At 44.9% G+C, this 23,139-nt stretch overlaps 1 protein-coding gene across 2 annotated transcripts in view; it reads right to left on the bottom strand.

Moving 5' to 3' along the window:
• The window catches only part of RCE1 (Ras converting CAAX endopeptidase 1), a 252,205-nt gene extending 233,197 nt beyond the window's left edge, over positions 1-19,008 (bottom strand). Inside the window, exon 1 of one of the 2 annotated variants that reach the window (XM_069207817.1) lies at positions 17,700-19,008. In XM_069207817.1, coding sequence (XP_069063918.1) covers positions 17,700-17,875 — 176 coding nt within the window. In that variant the 5' untranslated portion in view covers positions 17,876-19,008. The remainder of the gene's footprint in view (positions 1-17,699) is intronic. The other variant, XM_069207818.1, reaches the window with a different exon arrangement.
• Positions 19,009-23,139: the final 4,131 nt, after the last annotated feature.

Genomic DNA, 23,139 nt, shown 5'->3' with positions numbered 1-23,139 from the left:
CCAAATGATCTGTCCCGGATACAGTTGGTGCATGAGTCCAGTAACTTATAAGTGACTACCACCTGACTACCGCTCGACAAAAAATCATGAGGTAGGGTAAGGTCAGACTCCATGCAGAGGGGAAACCTAGAAAAAAGAAGGTGCAAAAGAGAAGGAAGTGCACCTGGATCGGAAGCGCAAAAAGGAAATCCTGAACAAACCACACCGCTCCTCTGCCCTCTGCGATCCTATTTTATAAAGTCAAGCAGTGCCAGAAAGTTTGCTTTTCTCAAAGATCCAAAAGCTGCTATTTTTTCAAAAACAGGGTCAGACCCCTATGACTCCCCAAATATTGGCTCCCAGCAACCTCAGCAGGATATTTTCTTTGAAAAAAACTCCAGGCGGTACCCTAACAAAGCATGCTCCTTCAGCGATTTGCTCAGTCCTTTTACAAGTCTACAGGAAAGCACACCATGTTGGAGGCAGATCTTGAGCAGCCAGAAGACCCCTGAGGTACAAGTTGGGGTTCCAGCAATGTCTTGGTACAAAAGAATTTGCAGGCGAATATCATCACAACCAAGGCCCTGATTCATGCCCCAACCACCTCGGCCCACAGTACTGGGCGGCTGAATGTCCAATCAACTACAACCAGGATGGACTCTTTGCACAAGCCACAGTTACTAACTAGTGATCGAGATCAGATGGAGCCCCTCAGGGAGGCACTGTCCAATGTTGTTTACCAGCAGTCGACTCCAATGCTGCAACAAAATCTAGACACACAAGGGCTTACAGAGGGCTTTAAAGGCCACAGCGTCCCAACTATCCCTGTGCAAGAAGATTCATGGCTAAAATCTATTTCGATAAATGATGAGGACTTAGTCCAAGCATTGGAGCTGAAAACTTTTACTATGCCCAACACCAAGGATCAGCTCACTCCCTCCCAAGACCATCATTTGGCACACGCAGCACGGCCCCAGCAGATAACTCCTTGCTCCACTATACTGCAGCAGAGACAGCCACCTTGCCCGATAATCGAAATTTCAAGTGGTTTAAGTGACCTACAGCATGATGCAGGCTCCCCAACTACGGGAGTAAATGAGCTTAGCATTACAGGCATCTCGGATTGTAGGGCCAGTAAAAGAGCCCTCCCGGATAGTAGCAATAGAAATACCCCCTCCAAAAGTCAAATCCAAGGTGGTTTTAGCAACCCTAAGATGGGGGAATCTCACCCGGCTACATTCTTCACTCTTAAATGCTCTACACACTTCATTTACAGCGCTGAATATGCAATCGGACAAATTAGACCTGTAAATTGATCTAATGAACATCATGGCAACACACATTGCTGATATCAATTGTAAAGTGGATGAGTTAAACTGGTTGTCTGCAATAAAGGCCACAACATATCAGTGTCAACAAGACACCTGTGGATGTGGTCCAATTATTGATAAACTGAGTACCTTGCCTGCTATTCTAACAAACATAGTAGGCGAGTTAACAACAAATGGGACTAAATTCCATCTACTCAGTAATTCATCCCAGCAATTAACCCACTCAAACATTAAACAAGTTAAAACAGGAAGAGAATCGCCTAGTGTCCAAAACTTGCTGATCTTTGACAAAGCAAGTACAAATGGGGGGAGACATACAGCTACAATCACAGCCTGTTTTAATTCCATCTCAAAAGATCAGAAGAACCCACCAGCATCTCCTAAAATTTGCAACATTTCTGTGAGCAATAAATTACAGGATCAGACACCTAACTCCATGTCTCGTCGAACAAAGCAGAGAGATGCTCTTAATCCGTTGATGTCTAAGCCTCTAATCAGAAGACAGAAAAAAGCGAGCTAGAAGAGTGAGCAAAAAAAACATATAGTAAAGACACTAGTAGAAATTTCTACCCTATATTTACTGTGCAAGCAAAATTACTAATACAAAGTCCCTGTCCTGTAATTCAACTCCAATCATCCATACTTTCGGGACCTTTACAGACAAGACCTGTAAATGGCTCAGCACAGATGACTATGGATGACATATGATCTTCAATCCCTCCTCACTATGCTAAACAGGCAGTTCACAGGGCAACGGAACGACATCCTTTTAAACCAACCTCCGTGGATAAGACGGATGCAACACAGAAAGTCTTACCCTCAGGAAAAAAATGCGGGAACATTCTGTGTTAGTGGTAACAACTAAGTCACCACATATAGACAGGAAGCCCTTAAAGGAGCAATCCAGGCTAGCATTGTCCCCGCAGGATTCCCCAAAGACAGCTTCCACAATAATGACAGAAGCAATGGTTGGCATGCAGGCAAAGGCATTGGGAAACAATAAAAGACCATAGAATTTGGCCTCCCCAATGCATATTACACCGGCCGTTAAAGAAGACTCTCAAAAAACTATAGTTGAATGTGTGGGTGAAAATATAGAGGATCTGCAGAGAACCAACCTACAAGTACAGAATCAGTGTGGGCTAACATAACTTAACCCGGTACGCCAAACCAGTGCATTGCCACCCCGTTCAAAGTGTTTATGCCATAGCTACCAGTCTACAAGGTCTAGGGAAAAAATGAATGAACCAATCTTAAAGTCAAACCACCCCCTGAGAGTGATAACAATCAGTAAGGAACAGGGTTCCACATCAACAAAAATAATGTCTCAGACTTCATGAGCCTCCCCACTGGTTTTTCAACATAAGTCTCAACAACTTAGACAAGTTTGCCGGTCTAGTATGGCCCCCCTTGGGGAGCTCCATGAGTCCAATCTGTCGGTGAAATCAACTGTCCACTCAACTACAGGCCATCCTTCCCGGTCCCAGCATTATAATAATGTGCCAAATAGCTGGGAACTGCGGAGAATTCTACTAACCCCACACTATACTTCGCAAGGCCAACAAGACATTTTAAACAAGGGTAAAATCTTGAGGCGGTTAGCCGAATTGCCGTTGCACCAGAACATATGATCCGCAGATTTAATATCCGTGGAATTTCTACCCAGTAGTGACCATCTGGATTCAGAACAAACGCTTACGACTAGGAGATCGCGGGAAATCGCCCTGTCAATTTTGGATGCCAAAATACAATTTGAAGGGTGGGGGATAGCCCTGTCAAGACCACCTAGACCACACTATCATTTTCTCTTACTGACCACTTGCCGGAAATCAGCAAGCCATGCCTGTGTTCACCAGGGACCTTTATCCATCCAGGGAATGCAAGAGACTGACTCTTGGAAGAAGCAGCACAAAAGGAAGGAAAACAAGTTAAAGCTGGTGTATGAAACCCAATATGACACAATTGTCCCCCAGCAATTCCGCAGACACTAGAATACACCTATGCGGAAGGGAGGTGGGCTGCTGCCACCTTAAAACCACCAAGAAATATTTGACTGCAAAACCACAATGCAGCAAACATAGAACAGCAGGAGGCCTAAGTATTTTGTCCTGAAAACATTGCCAGAGTCAAAAGCATCATCTCAGATGGCTTCGCATCCGCAGCTATGGTTTAATTATATTACAAGAAACATGGCTAATAAACCCCTGACCATCTAGGAGGTTATATATTACTTAACATCAGTGTCATAAAGCCAAATAAATCAGGAAGACCACATGGAGGCTTAGCAATTTATGTTTCAATGGCATTACATGTAACCACTGACCAACTTGCGTTTTCAACAGATGATCTGCAGGCCATCAAACTTATCTTTGAAGATAACTATCAAGCAGTGCATTTTGTGATATTTAACATTTACGCCCAACCGCGGAAGTTGTGGGAACTCCAACTTTTTCAGAAGCTATTGCACGAGATTGATGAATTAAGATATGCCCATCCAACTTGGGATATCATAGTGACGGGTACCTTCAACACGCATTTAATTTATACCCCAGATCCTGAAGAACAGTTGACGGCAGAAAATGCCTTTTAGTCAGTCCTGCCAAAAGCCCCACAATTAAGGAAGACAACAGACGGCGTGGGGAAGGATCTGGTCGGTACACTCCGGGATTTGGGAATGAGAGTCCTCAACGGGAAAACTGTAGATGATGCGCCACCAAACTACACCCATTATAGTTCGAAAGTGGGCTCAACAATAGATTATACTGTTGTGAACCTTTCTTTGTGGCCACGACTGAAGAAATGTAAAATCGAAACCACCACTCATTTCAATATATAGAGTTGAACATGAATGCCCCAAGATTCATGCCAGTACTGGTAGACCTTGGTAGATTAGGATCCATCATTTTAAAATGTCTTTCTTGGACACAAAATTCACTACCTAAAATAACCACCAAACCATTCTACCATATCTTTGCACATCACAGCAGCGGAAGCATGGACCATCTTCTTAACTACTTTATCTTCCCTTAGTTCCACTCCGCCACAAGCGTCTACAAGCTTGCCAAAAAAAACATTTAAGCTGAGAAGGAAGCTGCACCATGAACTCAGAAGGGTCAAAAAGTGTAATGTCACAATATCTATGTGTGAAACAATAAAACATTTATTACAAGACCGGAGGCTCATATTATGCAGTCTTTTCTTGCTTTAATTATTAATAGCAGCCAAGTAAAAGAACTACAGTACCCAGAAAAACACAAACTACAACCATGACATCATAGCTGAACAGCCAATAGGGTATCATACAGCAATACTAAAGTCTTAACTGCGAGCAACAAGTCCTCTTTTCTTGCTGCTCGCAGTCAAGATAAGTACCTTCATTATTTGTTCCATATTTTGTTTATACTAACTGTTTTCAATTATTTCTACATGCGCTAAGTTTCTGTATAAAAGCGCGTTTGCTGTTCCTGCTTAAACGCGCGTCTTCTTTTTTCTCTGCAGCGCATCTTTCAACGGTCGTTTTTCGGCCGTTGTAGACGCGCGCGTGCCCACGCGGCCATTCCTGTCATACTCGGCATACCTTCTTGACAGGGCCCGCGCCGCGTCTAATATTCGGGCATTTCGAGCGTATTTTCGCTCGTTTTTTCTCCCGGCTGATTTTCTGCCCCTCATGTCAGCCGCTCTGACGCTTTCGGTCTCACTCAAATTCTGCCTTCATTTCGGTAACCGCCCCTATTTCATGGTTCCTGCCCCTTCAGCCACTCCCTCCCTTTTTCTTCACACCTAACCCCTGTTTCCCCAGTTTCCTACAGATTTCAGGTTTATTATCTTTATATAATTATTTTATATGCTTATTTTAGTATATTTTACTGGCTTTGTCATTATGACTGAGGAAGAAGATTCCCAAGTCTTTCAAGAAAATTTAAAATCTTTTATTAAGGACTCTGTACAACAGGCAGTGGCTGTTTCCATGTCAGATATCACAAAAAATTTAGAAGCCTCCTTTTCCAAAATGATGTCTTCTTCCAAGCTGCCTGTTAATAAAGGCAAGAAACGTGAGGCCACCCTCCCGGTGCCGTCCAGAGGCGTTTCCTCTGGTCCTTCCACCCGAGAGGTCTCTAAATCGGGTCCCCCTCCTTCTCCAGTGCATGTTACACAATTGAGAGACACTGATGATGACGATGATGATGATTCCAGTCATGATGATGATATGGACGGATCTGCAGATCCATTTTTGTGTGGGCCTCTGGAGAAAAGGCGTAAAATTTCTCCGAGTGACGGTGGTGCCGTTCACCCTGTGTCTCATGTTTTGGTTGACCATGCCGGCGAACCCTTATTCAACCCTTCCTTCATGGTTTATCCAAATTCAAAGGAGTGGTATCCATCTGATCATGTAGCTGATTATGTTTCTTTCTTTTTACGCCATCCCCTCGACAAAGCTACTCGCAATAAGCTTAAGTCGGAGTGTCCTCGTCCCTCACTACCAGATAACATTACTGCAACCCCGGTTATTGATCCCAACATGCTGATGTTTTTCACCAAATTTGGCAAAGATCCCAAGAAGGGCGTTGATAGAGCTTGGTCAGGTTGTTAGGACAAGCTCCTGGATTTGGTGGGTCCTCTCACCAGAATTTTTGACTTGGCGGAAGAGGCTAATATGGACAACAGTCCTATAGATCCTGAAGTTCTTTCGAACTGGGCGCAACGCGCTATCTGCATGCTGGGGAATGCCAATACTCAGCTATCTATTGAAAGGAGAAAAAGTCTACTATTGAAGATTGATCCTAAACTGGCCTCTTTAGCCTCCAAGGATGATGGCCCGTTGGCTAAGGGCCAATTATTCGGGGACTCTTTCATCAAAGATCTGGGGAAATGTGTGTCCACCTTTGCCTCCCTGGACAAGGCCCAACTTTCTATGAAAAAGATCTTTTCAACTCGGGTTTTTGCCAGGGCCAGCAAAGGCAGGAGTCGCTTTGCCGGCTGCTCCATCAGAGGCCAATACGCCAACAGAGACTCCTACAATCAGCAATCCCAGCTTGAGACCTACACGGGATATAAACCAAGATTCTATCCCCGTCGATCAAGAGGCTACCGTCACAGGGGCTACGCCAACAGGGGAGACCAAACCTCTGGTAAGTGTTTCCAGTTCTGGCCTTCCTCCAGTAGGAGGCAGACTGGCTCTGTTTCTAAATTCATGGTTTTCTCTCACCTAAGATCCCTGGGTAATTCAATCCATTCAAGGGTACCTGTAAGAATTTTATCAAACCCCAATTCAATCCCGTGTTCCTCTTCCCCTGGTTTTTTCCCCAAGATCAAACCGAGCTTCTGCGCGTCGAAATCCACTCTCTCCTTTCCAAGCGCGCGATAGAACCCGTCCCGTTCGACCCTTTGGGGTTCCTCAGCACCATCTTCCTCGTCCAAAAGAAAAATCTGAAATTTCGTTTGGTGTTGAACCTAAAGGCTTTCAACAACTTTGTAGTTTATCGACACTTCAAGATGGAAACTATTCTCCATCTCAGGGACATTCTGCTTCAGCATGATTGGCTGGTCAGATTAGACCTTCAGGATGCCTACCTCACAGTGCCAATTCATCACTCACACAGGAAATTCCTTCAATTCCAGTGGCTTGACTCCTTTTATCAATTCAGAGTTCTTCCCTTCGGGCTTTCTTCCGCACCTTGGTGTTTCACCAAAATTCTCAAACCCGTCGCGGCCTTTCTCCGTTCTCACGGGGTTCGTCTAATCCTTTATTTAGACGACTTTCTGTTAATGGCACAGGACAAACGTCTGTTTCTAGACCATCTTCAACTTTGTCAGAACCTTCTTCTCAGCCTAGGCTTTCTTATCAATGTGCAGAAGTCGGTCCTAATTCCGACTCAAAAGTTAGAGTTTCTCGGTTTTCTAATAGACACTACTCTGTCGGTGCTGCAGCTCCCTCAACACAAAGTATCCTTAATCAAGAAAGAGATTCGTCAATCCCTATCCCTCCCTCATATCTCCCTCAGGACTCTGGCACGTCTAGTAGGACTTTTGGCTTCCTCTATCCAAGCCATCTTCCCAGGTCCTTTACATTATCGCGCCCTTCAGCGTCTCAAGATCCGTCATCTTCACAAGGGTCTCGCTTATTCGGATCCCTTGGTCCTAGGCGCCGAATCCAAGGAAGAACTTCTGTGGTGGTTGATACATCTAGATGCCTGGAACGGCAGAACTATCTTCTCTGCCGCCCCAGATCTTGTATTAGAATCCGATGCAAGTCGGACTGGTTGGGGCGCAAGATGTGGTCAGTTCTCGACTGGGGGCGCATGGTCTCTGAAGGAGTCCTTCTTGCACATCAACAGTTTAGAGATGCTTGCAGGTTCCTTTGCCATCCGCACTTTTGCAAAAAACAGAGTAAGTTGCACCATCCTCCTCAGGATGGACAATTTGTCCGCGGTCAGGTATATCAACCACCTAGGCGGTACCAAATCCAAGATTCTTTCCACGTTGGCGAAGCATCTTTGGGAGTATTGTCTTCATCGTCGGATCTCGGTCAGGGCAGTGTTTCTGCCAGGCAGACTGAATACAGTAGCGGATTGGTATTCCAGACATCTTCACGATTCCAGCGATTGGCAATTACACCCTTCAATATTCAGGCGTCTTACTTCCATCTTTGGCGAAATGTCCATAGATCTTTTTGCTTCTCGCCTCAACTCTCACCTTCCTTCCTATTTCAGTTGGAGGCCAGATCCGCAGGCTCTAGCCACGGATGCTTTCCTTCAGACTTGGCCGTCATCCCTTCTTTACGCATTTCCTCCCTTCCTTTTCATTCCCCGGGTTCTTGCTCAAGTACGCAGACAACTGTCCACTCTGGTACTCGTAGCTCCTTTCTGGAAGTCCCAACCGTGGTACCAAACTCTATTGGAGTTGGCAATCGATCGACCCGTCTGGCTTCCTCACTTTCCCGACCTCCTCTTGGATCCCCAAGGCCAACAACATCAGTTAGTTCTCAGCGGCTCTTTGTCCCTCATAGCCTGGAGAATTTCGGGTCATCCTGGAGAACCCCAGGAATTTCGGAAGATGCTGCTAAACTCATCCAGCAGGCCAGGGCCCCTGGAACCTCCAGAGCCTACAAGTCCGCATGGGCCCTTTGGAGCAGCTGGTGTTTGGACAGGAATTCAGATCCCTTTTCAGCTAATGTAGTTTGTTATAAATTTCCTGGCTTCTTTAGCCTCTCAAGGTAAGGCCTATCGCACTATTAACATTTACAGATCTGCCATTTCTGCTGAACATCAAAGAGTCGATGGTAGGCCAATTGGTGAACATCCTCTCGTCTGCCAATTATTAAAGGGAGTAAGATACGTTTTTCCACCGTCTCCTAAATATAATGTCATGTGGGACGTTAATCTGGTATTACGATTTCTCACCTCTTGGCCCGATAATGATTTGCTCTCTCTCAAACAGCTTTCGGCCAAGTTAACCATGCTTTTATGTCTAGTCTCTATCAAACGTGTCTCAGACGTGAAAGCATTGGATGTTACTTCCTTTTTCTTCTCCCCCCTTGGTGTTTCTTTCCATGTCAAGCGACGTACAAAGATTAATTTAGCTTGTGTTAATTATAAAATTTTTCCCTCTCAACCCAAACTATGTGTTGGAAATTGTTTGAAAAGTTATGTGACTCGTACTGCAGATTTGAGATCATCCTCTGCCTCCCAATTACTTATTTCTTTTCAGAAACCACACAACCCTGTTTCTTCCCCTACTCTGGCTCGTTGGGTTAAACGGGTCATGTCCCTAGCTGGCATTGATATAGGTTCCTTTGGTGCCCATTCGTCTAGAGGTGCTATGGCCTCTCGCGCCTTTTGGGCAGGATCCTCTTTACAGGATATTCTCAAGTCTGCAGATTGGTCGAATGAATCTACGTTTAGAACTTTTTATTGTAAGCCGATTTCTCATGTTTGAGATTCAGTCATTGCTATGCTTTGAAAATGCATAATATGAGCCTCCGGTCTTGTAATAAAATTGAGATTTTCCTAGCCTTGGTGTCTGAAAGGCTAGATTTTATTAAAGACACGGAGGCGAGTATTATCCCACCACTTTTTTAACCCGCCCTGTATCTTTCTTTCAGTGCCAACTCCCTCTTCCGGCGTTGGCTCGTCATGATTCACACGAACAACTCCTACCGATCTTGGATTCGACCTTCAACGTCTATTCTTCCCAGACAGCACTCCGCTTTCGACATTTTCGAGATTGTTGCATGGACATTGTGACTTTGGTTTCTATTTTGTATGCCGTTTTGTTTGTTACTTCTCCTCTTTAGTTTCGCATCAAGAAAAGAGGACTTGTTGCTCGCAGTTAAGATATTAGTATTGCTGTATGATACCCTATTGGCTGTTCAGCTATGATGTCATTGTTGTAGTTTGTGTTTTTCTGGGTACTGTAGTTCTTTTACTTGGCTGCTACTAATAATTAAAGCAAGAAAAGACTGCATAATACTCGGCTCCGTGTCTTTAATAAAATCTAGCCTTTCAGACACCAAGGCTAGGAAAATCTCAATTCTAAGGGAAAATTATAATCACAAATATGGCTCGAACGCAGGGAGGAGGAGGATGTCTTTTGGTCAAAACTGATTTTTAATTCAAAACCAGCCAATTCCAAAGCCTTTTGGGCAACGATTAATGGTTTTGACAGGATGTCAAGAGATATCAACTGCTCATCTGTTCCCGACGATAAATGGGCAAACTTTTTGGCGAATAGGTTTACTAAGCAAGAATTATCTAACACAAACTCACACACAAAGGCGCAAACAAGTTGGCTTAACTTATGCCAGAATTACACAGCTTATTACGCTAAGGCAGTATCTCTAGCTATCAAGAGGGACGCAAAGATGGTGCTCCCGGCCCTAATGTTCTCCCTCAGGCGGTATTCAAGGCTGGTCCAGAATACTGGTCCATGCCATCTGTGATACTCTATACTGAAGTAGAATTAAGCAGAATTATATCAGATAGCTGGAGAGGATCTATCATCAACCCAATATTTAAATGGTGGGGAAATTGAACAGCTAATTATAGACTAACTGCCCTAATCGACTCAGAGGCCAAGTACTTTGCCTCTTTGATTCTAGATGACTTGCTTGACTGGTCCAATTAGAAAAATCTAGTTCCCCTGAACCAAACTGGTTTCCGGAAGGGAAATGGCACTATGGTAAACATATTAACACTAGGCAACATTGCTGACAAATCAAAATGCCAAAAGACAAAAACTACACTTATGTTTTATAGATTTCAAGAGTGAGTTTGATCATGTGACCAGAGCCATCCTCTTGGGAAAGCTGTGGAGTTGGGGCCTGGATGAAAGAATTTTGCGAAGCACTGAAATGCTTTATGTCAGCACCTGGGTGCAGACTAAGCTAGCTGACGGCATAAAACTTTCTACGAGGATCCCAACAAATATTGGTCTAAAACAAGGGTGTGTTCTGGCCCCGCACCAATTTAATCGTTTTATGGCTGACCTTTCACCAAAGCTGGATGCAACAATTTCCCACACTCCAAAGTTAGGAACCCTGCCTATTTCACATCTTTTATATGCAGATGATATAGTTTTATTGAGTCACAAAAAAGTAGGTTTATAGCGGCTAGTAAATGCACTGAATAACTGTGCAACAATAAATACATTGGAAATGAATATCAGCAAGTCAAAATCAATGTCTATGGGTTGCGCTTTTAGTCCTACACTCAATCTTAAATTAGGCAACGCAGTGCTGGAATCAGTTAGACATTATAAATACTTGGCCTCAATATAGATAACACACAGAGCTTTGCAGTGCAAAATCGATACATCATACAGAAATGCAAAGCTCTGACATTTGCCTTTTGTGCTCTGGCAAGAAAGTTGAATGGACCTTCTTTTAACCCCCTGTTGTCTGTCATGTCTCCTAAATTCCTATCGGCCATAATATATGGAAGTGGAGCAATACACAGGAAAGATGCCTCCATTCTTGACAAGCAATGAATAAAAATATATAAAGAAATCTCCTGTCTCCCCAACACCACCTCTCCTTCACAAGTTAGGCTAGAATTTGGTCTCAAACAGCATTTGCTAGATAGAAAATTCCATACGATTAGGACCTGGTATAAGATCAGGGGAAATAAAGTGAGCCCGGTAGTTACAGCCTTATGGAATTCTGTAGCCAAAGATCCTAATTCGGTTTACAACGGGTAACTGCATCGTTCCCTGCAAGAGACTCAAATGACACATTTCTGAGACTCCAACTTGTCATACCCCCTTTTCTGCTGTGAATTAAAGAAAGAAATTAAGCTAGAATACTTACTGGATGGCAAGTGCAGGTTTGCTGCTCGATTGCATGCTGGATCGTCATCCATAATTATAGCAGCCTAGCACCAGCACAGTATTTGGTTTCACCTTAAACACCAGCTGCTCACTATGCGATTAGGTTCTTTGTCCTCTTTAGCAGATCAACCAATATGGAAGAATGGGGGGTGAGACATCATGTAGGCTTTGTAAGACCAGCGTAGAGGATATGGGTCATCTGTTCCACATTTATCCAGCTCCAAGAGAAGCACATTATCAACTATTAAAGTGTGCTTTTGTTTCAAGTGTGTCCGTTCTTGTCGGCCGGCAGTAAAGAAAAGTTTGATCCTTCTGAGCCTCAGATAAATTTCAGACTGGTGAAATTTTTAACTCTTCAAGTGAAACTCTTAGTTGGCTGCTCATCATTATCCCATAATCTCTTTTTTTAAGATATGCTAGCCTTCATAGCAAAGATAAACCACATTATTAAAGCTTTGATGATTGTGTAGACATAATTTAACCAGTCGTTTGACAACTGTGCTGAAAATCTGGTTAGTAAGTACTCCTTTCTAATTACATAAGGTAACTGAATCCTAAATTGTTCTTAGTTTATTATGAAGATTTAATGACTTCTGTTATACAAAGGTACTATTTTAATAAAGTTTAACTATTTTATATTAAAATGAATTTAAAAAGTATAGTTTTATAGTTTTAGTAGGTTAAGAGTAAAGTATTTCGATAAGGGTTCTGCAATGCTTTCAAAAAAGCTCATGTACTGTTGCGCTCTTTTTTTTAATCAGCATGTCTTTCTCTGATGGGCCCTAAAAAGTAAGGCAATGATTTTGCGGCAACAGTTATAATTAATTTATGCAATGAATCATGTAATGGACCATGGGACTGTTGCTTCCCCTTTGTCTGTCCCTTACTTTTAACAAGTGCAAATTTTATAACACTTTAAGGATACTGATGTGTATAATAGTCTACAAAGGTTTCTTTTAAGCATGTTTCCTGTAGTGACTATGGCCCTCATTACTCTGCCGCCCGCCAAGGTTGAACCGCTGAGCGGCCGCCTATGCGGCCACAATCGCACCGGCTGCATTACAACATCCCCGCTGGGCCGGCGGCCAGAAACAGAGTTTCCGCCCTCCGGCCCAGCGGGGATGTCGGCCGTAACATTGCAGCCAGCTCCTGATGGAGTCGGCGGTGTTGCGGCCGTGCGATGGGTGCAGCTGCACCAGTCACGCTTTTCACTGTCTGCTGTGCAGACAGTGAAAAGCAGGGTGTGGCTGTGCCAGGAGGCCCTGCACTGCCCATGCCAAGTGCATTGGCAGTGCAGGGGCCCCGCGACTCCCCTTACAGCCAGCCTTTCCATGGTGGTCTCTACCGCCATGGACAGGCTGGCAGGAAGGGGAGTCATAATCCCCAGGGCAGCGCTGCAAGCAGCTCTGCCCTGGTGGATTAAAACCGCTGGGAGAACAATGGCGGGAAACCGCCGGTCCCGGCGGTGTCACCGCGGCGCTACCGCTGCGGTCAAAATATGGCGCTTTGTACCGTCAGCCTGTTGGCGGTACGATCGCCAAAACAACCCTGGCAGTCTTTGACCACCAGGGTTGCAATGAGGGCCTATGTTTTTTACTAGTCTTCCCTTTTCCCCCTCCTTTTTGCTAAGATTTTAATTAATCAAACAAATAAAGCAAAGGTTATATGTTAAAGGTGGATCAGGTGCTGCTCGGACATTTGAATTTTGCCTGTAGAGTGGTGAGGGCAAGGCCTTTTTGTCGGGGACTAGGGATGTCCTTATCCTGATTATCTTTGCCACATCATCAGGTGAGGTTGTGCTCAGGGTCGTGGGAAGATTTACCTATGTGTTTTTTTCCCCTTGACTCGTTCAATGGCATTTCGTTGATCACCACTAAGGACTTTGAATGGGATGTGCAGATCTACTTTGATGCAACAGGGATTATTGGTTTCAGGTTGCACTGGCAGGGGAGGTAGTGTACCAAGGAATGGCCAAAGGGCTGAAAAAATGGGGGTCAAGAGTATTGAGTATCTGGATTTATTTTCAGTGGCTGTAGTGGTGACATTGTGGGGTGCAGAGTCGGCCCATGAGAGAGAGCTAATCAAAAAGTGCAGGTTCTGAATAAGCAATCCGCAAGAGATGCTCAAGTGTTGAAGCTGCTAAGGGTTTTTGTGTTGAGTTGTTTGAAACATGACATTCTGTTGAGGGTGAAGCACATGCCCAGGGTGGACAATGACATTGCAAATGCCTTGTTTCGTTCACACTGGGAGATATTACATGAGCTGGCCAGGGACAGGACTCCAAGCTGACGGAACTTTGGAGTCTTGGGGCATAAGGCTGGAGCAGCAGTGACAGCCTTCCTGCTATTAGCCATATTGTACAAAACTCTGTCCCATTTTGGGGTGGAGGAAGGTGGTTACAGTACACATTCATTTTGAATTGGGGGGGGGCGACAAAAGCGGGCAAGAGGGGTGGAGTCGGGAGCACATCATGAGTCTTGGTAGGTGGTCTTTTGCCTGTTTCAGGTGCTTTGTACGCACGGAAGGAGGGGATTGTTTTGACATTACCCCTCCCTTATTTGCTTTCTGTTCTGCAGGTTAGGTTACAGGCCCAGAGGCTGCTGACTTATCCATATGAATTACAGACCATTAGTTTGTAATATGGGCAGAGAGGCAAGCGGCACAGAGAAGACACAGCACAAATTTGGGTTTTGAGTTGGATTTGATTAAGGTCTGATGACATGGTGAAGGGGGCATACACTGGAGGGAGTTGTTAACCAGTTTGAACAAGTTCTTGACAGGGAGGAGGTGCCCTGATGTTTTTGTTCATCTTGGTAAGAACGATTTGATGGGGGAAAAAGGTTTGGCCCTGATGAGAGCGATGAAAAAAGTGGACTGAGTTTATACCTTGGAGAACTTGATGGGTTGGGGGGGGGGGGGGGTCATTAAGCTGTCAGTGACTGACAAAACCAGAAGGAAGATTAATAGGAAGATGAGATCTTTTGTAGGGAAGAAGGTGTTGACAGGATTGAGCTTGCATAGTTGCATTATGACAATGTAATGTTTTGTGGAGATGGTGTACATTTGTCGCAAACTTGTATGGATTTGCACCTGTTACAGTTAAGGGAATTATTGGCTAACATTTGCCGGTGAACGACAAAGGCGGGGGGAGAGGGGCAGAAAAAGTCAGGATCAAGGCCTTTTTCTGAGTGGTGGTTGGCCAAGAGGTTTGCATGGAGTTAGCTAATTTTATTGTTGTTGCCAGCGGTGAACCAGGCTGAGCGGGAATGTGTGAACAAGCTCACACTTGGACGAGGCAGTATGTTAAAGATTTAACTTTAGGAAGTTAACTTAGTTATAATGTTAACAGATGCAGTGAAAAGCTGTATAGGAAGTTAAAGGTCACGATTACAGAAGTGCAGCATGGTAGAAGGTACATACTTGCAGGATTAAGTTATGTGGGAGGCGCAACATTTAGGGGTGAGGGTAGGAAACATAAGTGCTCAGTTCTTTACAGTAAGGTTTTTGTTTTGTATGGCGGAATACCCAGAGAATTTATGTGATGTGCACCTGTTGGAGTGCAGTTTTATAATTAAAATTAACATGAAATGTTTACGAATTAATGCATAATAATGTTGCATAGAAAATGTACTGCTGTGTTTTACTAAACGTGTGTTCGAAATGTGCCCACGGGGAGTGGCCACCAATGTATACGAGGACTAATGAAATTGACTAATGAATTATTAATGTACTGATGTATGATTTGTATTAGTATTAAGAGTTACAGGTTAAGGTTTTGCTAATTAATCACTAGGCCTTAGTTAGCATGAGTCGGGGCCTAGCTGCCCGGTTTCATATTAAATGAGTTTTTCTAACGTGCAGTGTGCTGACTTGCTGAAGGACATGTAGTTGTACTTTTCCAGAAGTTAGAAGAAGAGTGTAACCTTAGTAGATTCATTCTCATGAGACTCGACTTGCTCAAAGAGACATTCTTGCTGAATGCAACAGTGTAGACTTGCAACAGGTACAAGGTTCCCTAAAACCGGTATGGACAATGGAACTACTGACTGAGCCTAAGAAACTCTAAGTTTGTACCTGACATTCTACCCGTTGGAGACGTCAATTACAGGAGTCAATAAACTACGTGAGAACTGTTATGGGGTGACAATTTTAATGAACAAGTAAACCATTGGATGGAGATGATGGTGCGCCAAAACGTGCCCAATTGGAAATTAGGGGACTGTACAACAAGTTTGATATAAAATTCTTGGTCACGAGGAGAAATTAGCAATTACAAGCCATTATATGCCATTACAAGCCATTGCGTGCCTTTTTGCTACTGCCCAGCCACTTTGTTACTCTGCCCAAAGACTTTGCTGTTTGATTCTTCAAACCATCCTTACTCTTGCCTTGCCTGATTCATACTTTTCCTCCTTATGAGGGAGGTATTCCCTTTTGCCCTGTCTTGCTGAACTTTGCTGTGTTTCCTTGCTGATGGCGAATCAACTGATGTCATGAGGACGAAGACTAACTCTGTATGCTGACCCATTACGGAGGGTAACTATATGATGATGAAATTGTAATTGTCTGTTTGCCTTTCCTTTCTAGGTACCAACTGCTTCTTTTGATAGAGACCATAGTTAGATGTTTTCTAAATTTGCGTTGCTAAATTGTTTTGCATGAAGTCCAACATGCTAATGCTGATTCGGGGTTAGTTAAGGAATTCACTAAACGGACGCAAATAGACAAATGACTGAATCTATGCTTTGTTAAATAATGCGCTAATGATACGCTGCTAAAGTTAACCCATGTTGACATCGTGCTATGTTCTAATGTTTATGATTTTTGCTTTGTTGAAATCTTATTCGAGTTGCCATATTCTTACCGTGCTGATGTGTTTTCTGGTATTGAGACTAATAAACTTGCTAGTAGAGTGTAATCAATAGGGAATAAACATCATAAAACTTGCTAAATCTGGCGTGGTTATTCATGACTGAAAGGTCATGGTGTGCTTCAATTCTTATTGATGTCATTTATTAATTTGATTGATTTGCTTTTGTGAATATTAATGAGGTTATTGATCTATCGATTGGCATGTTGATTAGTTATCTCGCCCTAAGGTGTCTTCAATCAGGGTCAAAAGATTAATCGGCCTAAAACGAGTCCCAGAGTGAATAAACTATCTAGATTGGGATGCGTTATCACACCTGTTTCAATAAAAGTGGCCTATTTCACATAAAGATGTGTTAGTGGTCTGAGTTGCGCTTTTCTCTCCCGAAACACAATTGACAACAGCAGGAGCGACAGGGCCAATGGGCCTTCGAGTGGCACTACTGAAAACTAACCCCAAGTTCTCAGAGAATTATTTATTAACAATGCTTCAAGCCTTACACCCCAATGTGGGAGAACGTCCAGATGTGGAGAGAACGGCAAACAGTCTCATTCTGGACAGGGAACAAACTAAAATAGGGCTTGCGTTGACTCTCTTCGGCACTACATGGCTGATATAATTTACAATTACAATAATTTGGCCTTTCATTGGCGCATAGTTCCGATGGCGCTGGTTATAAATTTCAGGTCGTGTATACTACGATAATGTGGTGTTTTCTTACTTTACTGGGCAGATCTTTCACAAGTTATTGTAGCCGGTTCATGGCATATCATTGTGCTGTGGAGTTAGTGTATTCCACTGGTTTGAGGCTCGCATGATTACCAAAGAAATATTTTTGCTTCATCTAGAAACTCGCGATCATGCAGATTGATGTTATTTTATTTGTGGCTTTGAATGCGAGATCCTGAAAGCAGATTATGAAAGCGAGGCTAGAAAGGATGTCCTGTTTCTTGAGATGTTAAAGTATGCACTTACCTGCAAGTACAAGCAACCGAACAAAGAACATAACTGTTTACCTTACCAACACTAGGAGTGCAAAAGCAGAGGTGACAGCCAAGCGAATAAAGCAATCAAGCGTGAAGCGACCATTATGTAGCATGTCCAGAGCATCCTTGATATCAAAAAGTAAGCAGGGAGTGCTTTATACAAGCTTACCTAGCGTAATGTATGTATGCACAGAGGTGGATGGCCCTTACCTGGGCAGGTCGCTCTTCCACACGTATAGGCTGCCCACATAGGAACAGGCCAGCATGAAACAGGAAGCCAGAGACACCCAGCAAAGTCCAGGGGCATTGCCGAGCTTCCCTGCAGCCCTGCGTAGCGGGTCGTCCTCTTCTTCTTCGGAAAGCGACATCATCCCCACTCTGTCCATTGACCGAAGCCGGTCGTTTCTGCCGTTTTAAGCACCCACCAGCTGCCTTTCTACTATCTAACCGTGCAATCTGACTCTATTTGATCCACTGCTACTGTATAATGCTGCCTCGTCTTCTTCAGCTGTCAGTCCTTGCTGCCCCCCTTGAGCTGTTGGTTGGCGTACGCTACCTGCTCCTCAACTGCAATCAGTGCCTGCTTCTATTGTTTTTCTACCGGTATACGCTGTCTGCCTTTATGCACACTGACTGCTGTTTTACTGCTGCCCGTGTCTTCTGGATGTGTTTCTGCTCCAGCCTGTGCATAGTCCTGTGTTGAAGCCTGTGATTCTGTGTCAGCTGGCTACTCCTCTGCTGGGGCAAACTCCCATGCTATACACACTACCCACAGACTGCTACACTACTACAACCAATGCCGATTCCTCGATTCGTGCTTGCTCGTCTGCTGATTACAAACCAGTGGTAGCTGCATTATTCTCGTTTACTGATGCATCGAACTGTTTCCGATGTTGACTATTTCGCTTCCACAGTCTGTGCTTCCCAAACTGCATCCCTATTGCTGCAGAATACTATCAGACAAGGTTGTGAGATTCTTACATCTAAAACAAGCACTACCTTCCACGAAAATAAACCTTAAACAAGCTCTAACTCTATCTTTACTCCAAAATCCATAACCGAGCAAATAACAAAAAGAGCTTGAAGAAAGCGAACCATAAAATACGATGAATCCCAATTAAATAATCTAAACGGAAACATACGTGTTTCCTACCCTTTGCAGAACGTAGTTACTGAACGTATAAGAAATCATTCCCATTCCAAAATGGCCACCATTTTGCAACTCCCCTTTTCGTTTCCCTAATTGTCCGCCTTTAAAAATTGGTTTTATTACTAGTGGTTTTCACACGATAGATCCTCACACTCACATACGACCTACCAAATAAAGGCCGTGGCGTTTTAAGAATGCTTCCTATTCGACTCTACGCATACTACAGTTGCTGTCGCTTAGAAGTGGATGACTGAAGACAAAACACAAAGCATCCCAACATAAGCAGCTTTAGATGCTAAACAAGCCTCCCAAAATGAATCACGCAACTGGCCGTGATTATTAACAACTAAGGTCAAAATGAATTTCAATGTTGATTATACAAGCGCACATGCAACACTAGAAGGGAGAACTGCACTTCCGATTCGCACTTGTTACGATGTTCCTGATTGGTCTCTTCCAGAGCCTATTCCTCAGGTTAGGCAGTTCGAGTCTTCCACGATTTCTTTCTATCCTTGCTCTGTTTTAGGCCTGGCCTGACCAGACATATACATAGCTATATGAACAACAAAAACGCTTTTAGAAGCACTTCGGAGACAGGGGCTTTAACTTCGCCTAAATGATTTTCTCATGATTTTATTCATGATTTAAAACGAGCTTGTAAAAGCACTGACAGAGAAGCTTTGGCTGAGCCCTAATGATGCTGGGTCGTGTACCGATTTTGATTCTATGTCAGGACCGGAGGCTCGGATTATGCTTCTCCTTCTTTGCTGTTTATTAACAAAACAATAGACAGCAGCCAATCAGAACATACTTAACAAAAAAAAAAAACTACAAATCCCAGAAAAACCTGAGCTGACATAATTTCCCACACGTCAGCGCAGATGCCTCAGACTATATAAGCAGTGTGGAACCATAACACGTCCTCTTTCTTTGCTGCTTATGCATCAGATAAGTGCCGTTATCTTTTTCTTTTATTGTGTTTTATTGTGTAATGTGCACTGTTTCTTTCGGCGTCTTCACCGATCGGAGTAGCGAGGGGACACAAGCGTTTGTATTCCGTCCCGCGCTCCTCCTGGAGCATCGGCGCATAGTTTAGGTGCCCGCGGGGTGCCAGGAGGCTGAGGGGCGCGGCGTTTTGGCACCAATTAATTGGTCCTTCCTTTGGCTTGCTGCCCGCGCGCGCTAAGCACAGCGGATCAGTTTCACTATTTGGACAGTGACAGCGATGATTGAGTCAGCTCCTGAGTGCTTTTTCACGGTGGAGAATTGACGCCCCTCCTACGCCCATTAGCCTGGGTTGGAAATTGGCTATTACAGGATATTTCCTGAGAGGGCGTTGTGGCGCTATAGCACCTGCTTGGCCACAGATTGATAGATTGACAGCCTCCAGAGCGGCATAGTATGTCGGGGAGCCCCCCCCTATTAATTGCGCAGGCCCATAGATTATTGAGGCGATTCTAAGCTCGGCCACAGTATTTGCTAACTTTAAGGGTCTGGCCATGGCAGAGAAGCAGTTTAATGCGCAGCCAGCTACCTATCAGGAGCAGGAAGACCTGCTGTTGGTGGAAGATATTATCCATGCTTTGGACGCTTCAGAGGCTCAATCGGTTAACAGAGCCCTCGCTGTGGCCCTGCAGCCAATTGAAACGTTATCCCCTGACGGTCCCTCCTTACAGTCAGACTACCCCAGAGCCCTCCGCTCCTCTGACAGACAGCCAAAATTCTCGCCCCTCCAATTGGCCCCACGCAGCTCCTTTAGCCAGACTGTCGCAATCTTTGGGCACAGATCACGAATACTATGCCCAACTCTCTACCAGCACCCAGGTTTTACTTCCTCCTCCCGACATTCAGCCAGATGAATCTCCCGCTTCACTCTCTGGCTCTGACGAAGACTGTCCCCGGCCCAAACACCAAAGACGTTCCCCTTCAGCCTCCACCCTGACTTGTGAGGTCCCAGAACACCCTTCTTCCCTTGATTTTGACCCTGAGGCCATAGTACACCCGAGATCCTCAGACTGGACTCCCCTTCCTGCGGTCTCGGATTACGTTTATTCTCGGCTCAGGAAACCCCTGGAAAAGGACGTACATGGCAGACAGAGAGCTGAATGCCCACACCCAGACATTCCACATAAGGTGGCCCTTACACCCGAATTGGACCCTAACCTAGCCACCTTCATTAAGAGGTCCTCCAAGGACCCGAAAAAAGGCATCAACAGGTCCTGGAAAATGTGTCAGGACAAACTCCTCGACCTGACAGGGCCCCTCTGCAAGATCCTAGACCTGAAGGTGTCAGCTAAAGAATCTGGCACAGTCATTGACCCAGACACTTTGTCAGGTTGGGCGCAGCGAGCATTATGTATGCTTGGGTACGCGAATTGCGCCCTCTCCACTGAAAGAAGAAAGTCCATTTTCATTCGTATAGATCCCAAACTGACAGAGCTAGCCACGGCGGAACCAGGGCCTTTGGCGGATGGCCTTCTCTTCTGGGATAAGTTCATCAAGGTTCTGGGGAAGTTTGTCCACACCTTTAAGGCGTTGGACAAAGCGCAAACTTCCATGAACAAGGTGGTTCACCAACAAATTTTTGCCAAGGCCGGCAGAAGTCTAGGGCGTCTGGCCGGTCGCAATGCCTCTTGCGGCCCTCCCACAAACTATACTTCCTCAGGAAGTGGCTTCTCGGCCCAAGACAGAGACACCTTCTACCCAGCGAGGACTCGTGCTGGATGAGGCCACTTCAATCGCAGCGCCCGCTCCCAATTCAGCACCAACTTTAACACCACCTCTTAAGGTAAGACTGATATCCCCTTCTTCAGTAGTACTGGGGGGCAGGACCAGTCAATTCTTAAACAATTGGAGCCTTCTGACTTCCGATCACTGGGTACTGGAGACAGTCTCAGGGTTCCATCTCAAGTTTTTTGGGACCCCCTCCAGTCTGTCATGCCTCCACCGATCCTTTTTTCCCTCGCCGATTGTGCCTTTGTTCAACAGGAGATAGATCAACTGTTGGACAAGGGTGCGATCGCCCCCTGCCACCCGAACCCTTTGGGGTTTTGCAGCACTATCTTTGCAGTAAGCAAGAAAGGAGGGGATTCCAGACTGGTGATAAATTTGAAAGATTTCAACAGTTGGATTATTTACCGACACTTCAAAATGGAAGGGATACATTTGCTCAGAGACACTCTCAGAGAGGGCGACTGGATGGTCCGATTGGACCTCAAGGATGCCTATTTAACGATCCCGATCTTTTCTCCACACAGAAAATACCTACAGTTTCAGTGGGACAATCAATGGTTCCATTTCCAAGTCCTTCCTTTCGGCCTTTCCTCGGCGCCTTGGTGCTTCACCAAGGTCATGTGCCCGGTGGTGAAGAACCTCAGATCCCAGGGGGTTCGGATGATTGTCTATCTCGACGACATCCTCCTGATGGCACAGGACGTTCAATCCCTTATGAAACACCTCGAATGGACCATTCAACTACTTCAAGAGTTAGGTTTTCTGATCAATGTCTCCAAATTGGAGTTGACTCCTGCTCGACAGATGAGTTCCTGGGGTTCCAGATAGACTCTGTTACCTCCCTTCTTTATTTACCGGTCCAGAAATTACGCCCAATCCAGAAGGAGATTCGGTCAGTCCTTTTCAAGGACAGGATTTCTCTCAGGATCTTGGCCAGAATAGTGGGCCTACTGGCGTCCTCCATTCAAGCCATGTTTCCTGCCCCTTTAAATTACATGGTGCTTCAACGTCTCAAGATCCACCATCTTCAGAGGGGTGTGAATTAATCAGAGCTCATAGACCTCACTCCAGAGACGCGCAACGAGTTGCAGTGGTGGCTAGATCACATGGCAGCCTGGAACGGCAGAGCCATATTCGGATCTCGCCCGGATGTTATCCTGGAATCCGATGCCAGCAAGTGGGGCTGGGAAGCTCGTTGTGGCACCATCTCCACTGGCGGTCGATGGTCTCGCGACGAAAGAGATCTTCACATCAATTGCTTGGAACTTCTAGTAGGTTCCTTTGCGATAAGAACTCTGGCATCACGGTCCAGTTGTTGCATTCTGCTTCGAATGGACAACATTTCAGCGGTTCGTTATGTCAACAAACTTGGAGGAATGAGGTCTCTGGCCCTTCTCCAAATTGCCAGAACATTTTGGCAATACTGCCTGCAGAATCGAATTTCTGTAATGGCCGAATACCTTCCGGGTCAGCTCAATGTAGTGGCGGACTGGAATTCCAGATATCTCCAAGACCCCAGCGAGTGGAAACTCCAGCCGTCCATTTTTCAAGCGTTACAGACGAGACGGGGTCAGTGTCATATAAACCTCTTTGCATCTCGTCTTTCTTAACAGATAAAAAAAAAAATTCTTGGAGACCGGACCCCTTGGCCATCGGTTCAGATGCCTTCCTGAAGAATTGGACGGCCCACTCCTCTATGCATTTCCCCCGTTCATCATGCTCCAGAGAGTAGCATCTCAAGTGATGTGACAGCGAGCAGAATTGATT

The sequence above is a fragment of the Pleurodeles waltl genome, chromosome 9 (assembly GCF_031143425.1).
Source record: "Pleurodeles waltl isolate 20211129_DDA chromosome 9, aPleWal1.hap1.20221129, whole genome shotgun sequence".
In the NCBI taxonomy this organism is placed as follows: Eukaryota; Metazoa; Chordata; class Amphibia; order Caudata; family Salamandridae; genus Pleurodeles; species Pleurodeles waltl.
This window is presented reverse-complemented; position numbering and strand designations above follow the sequence as displayed.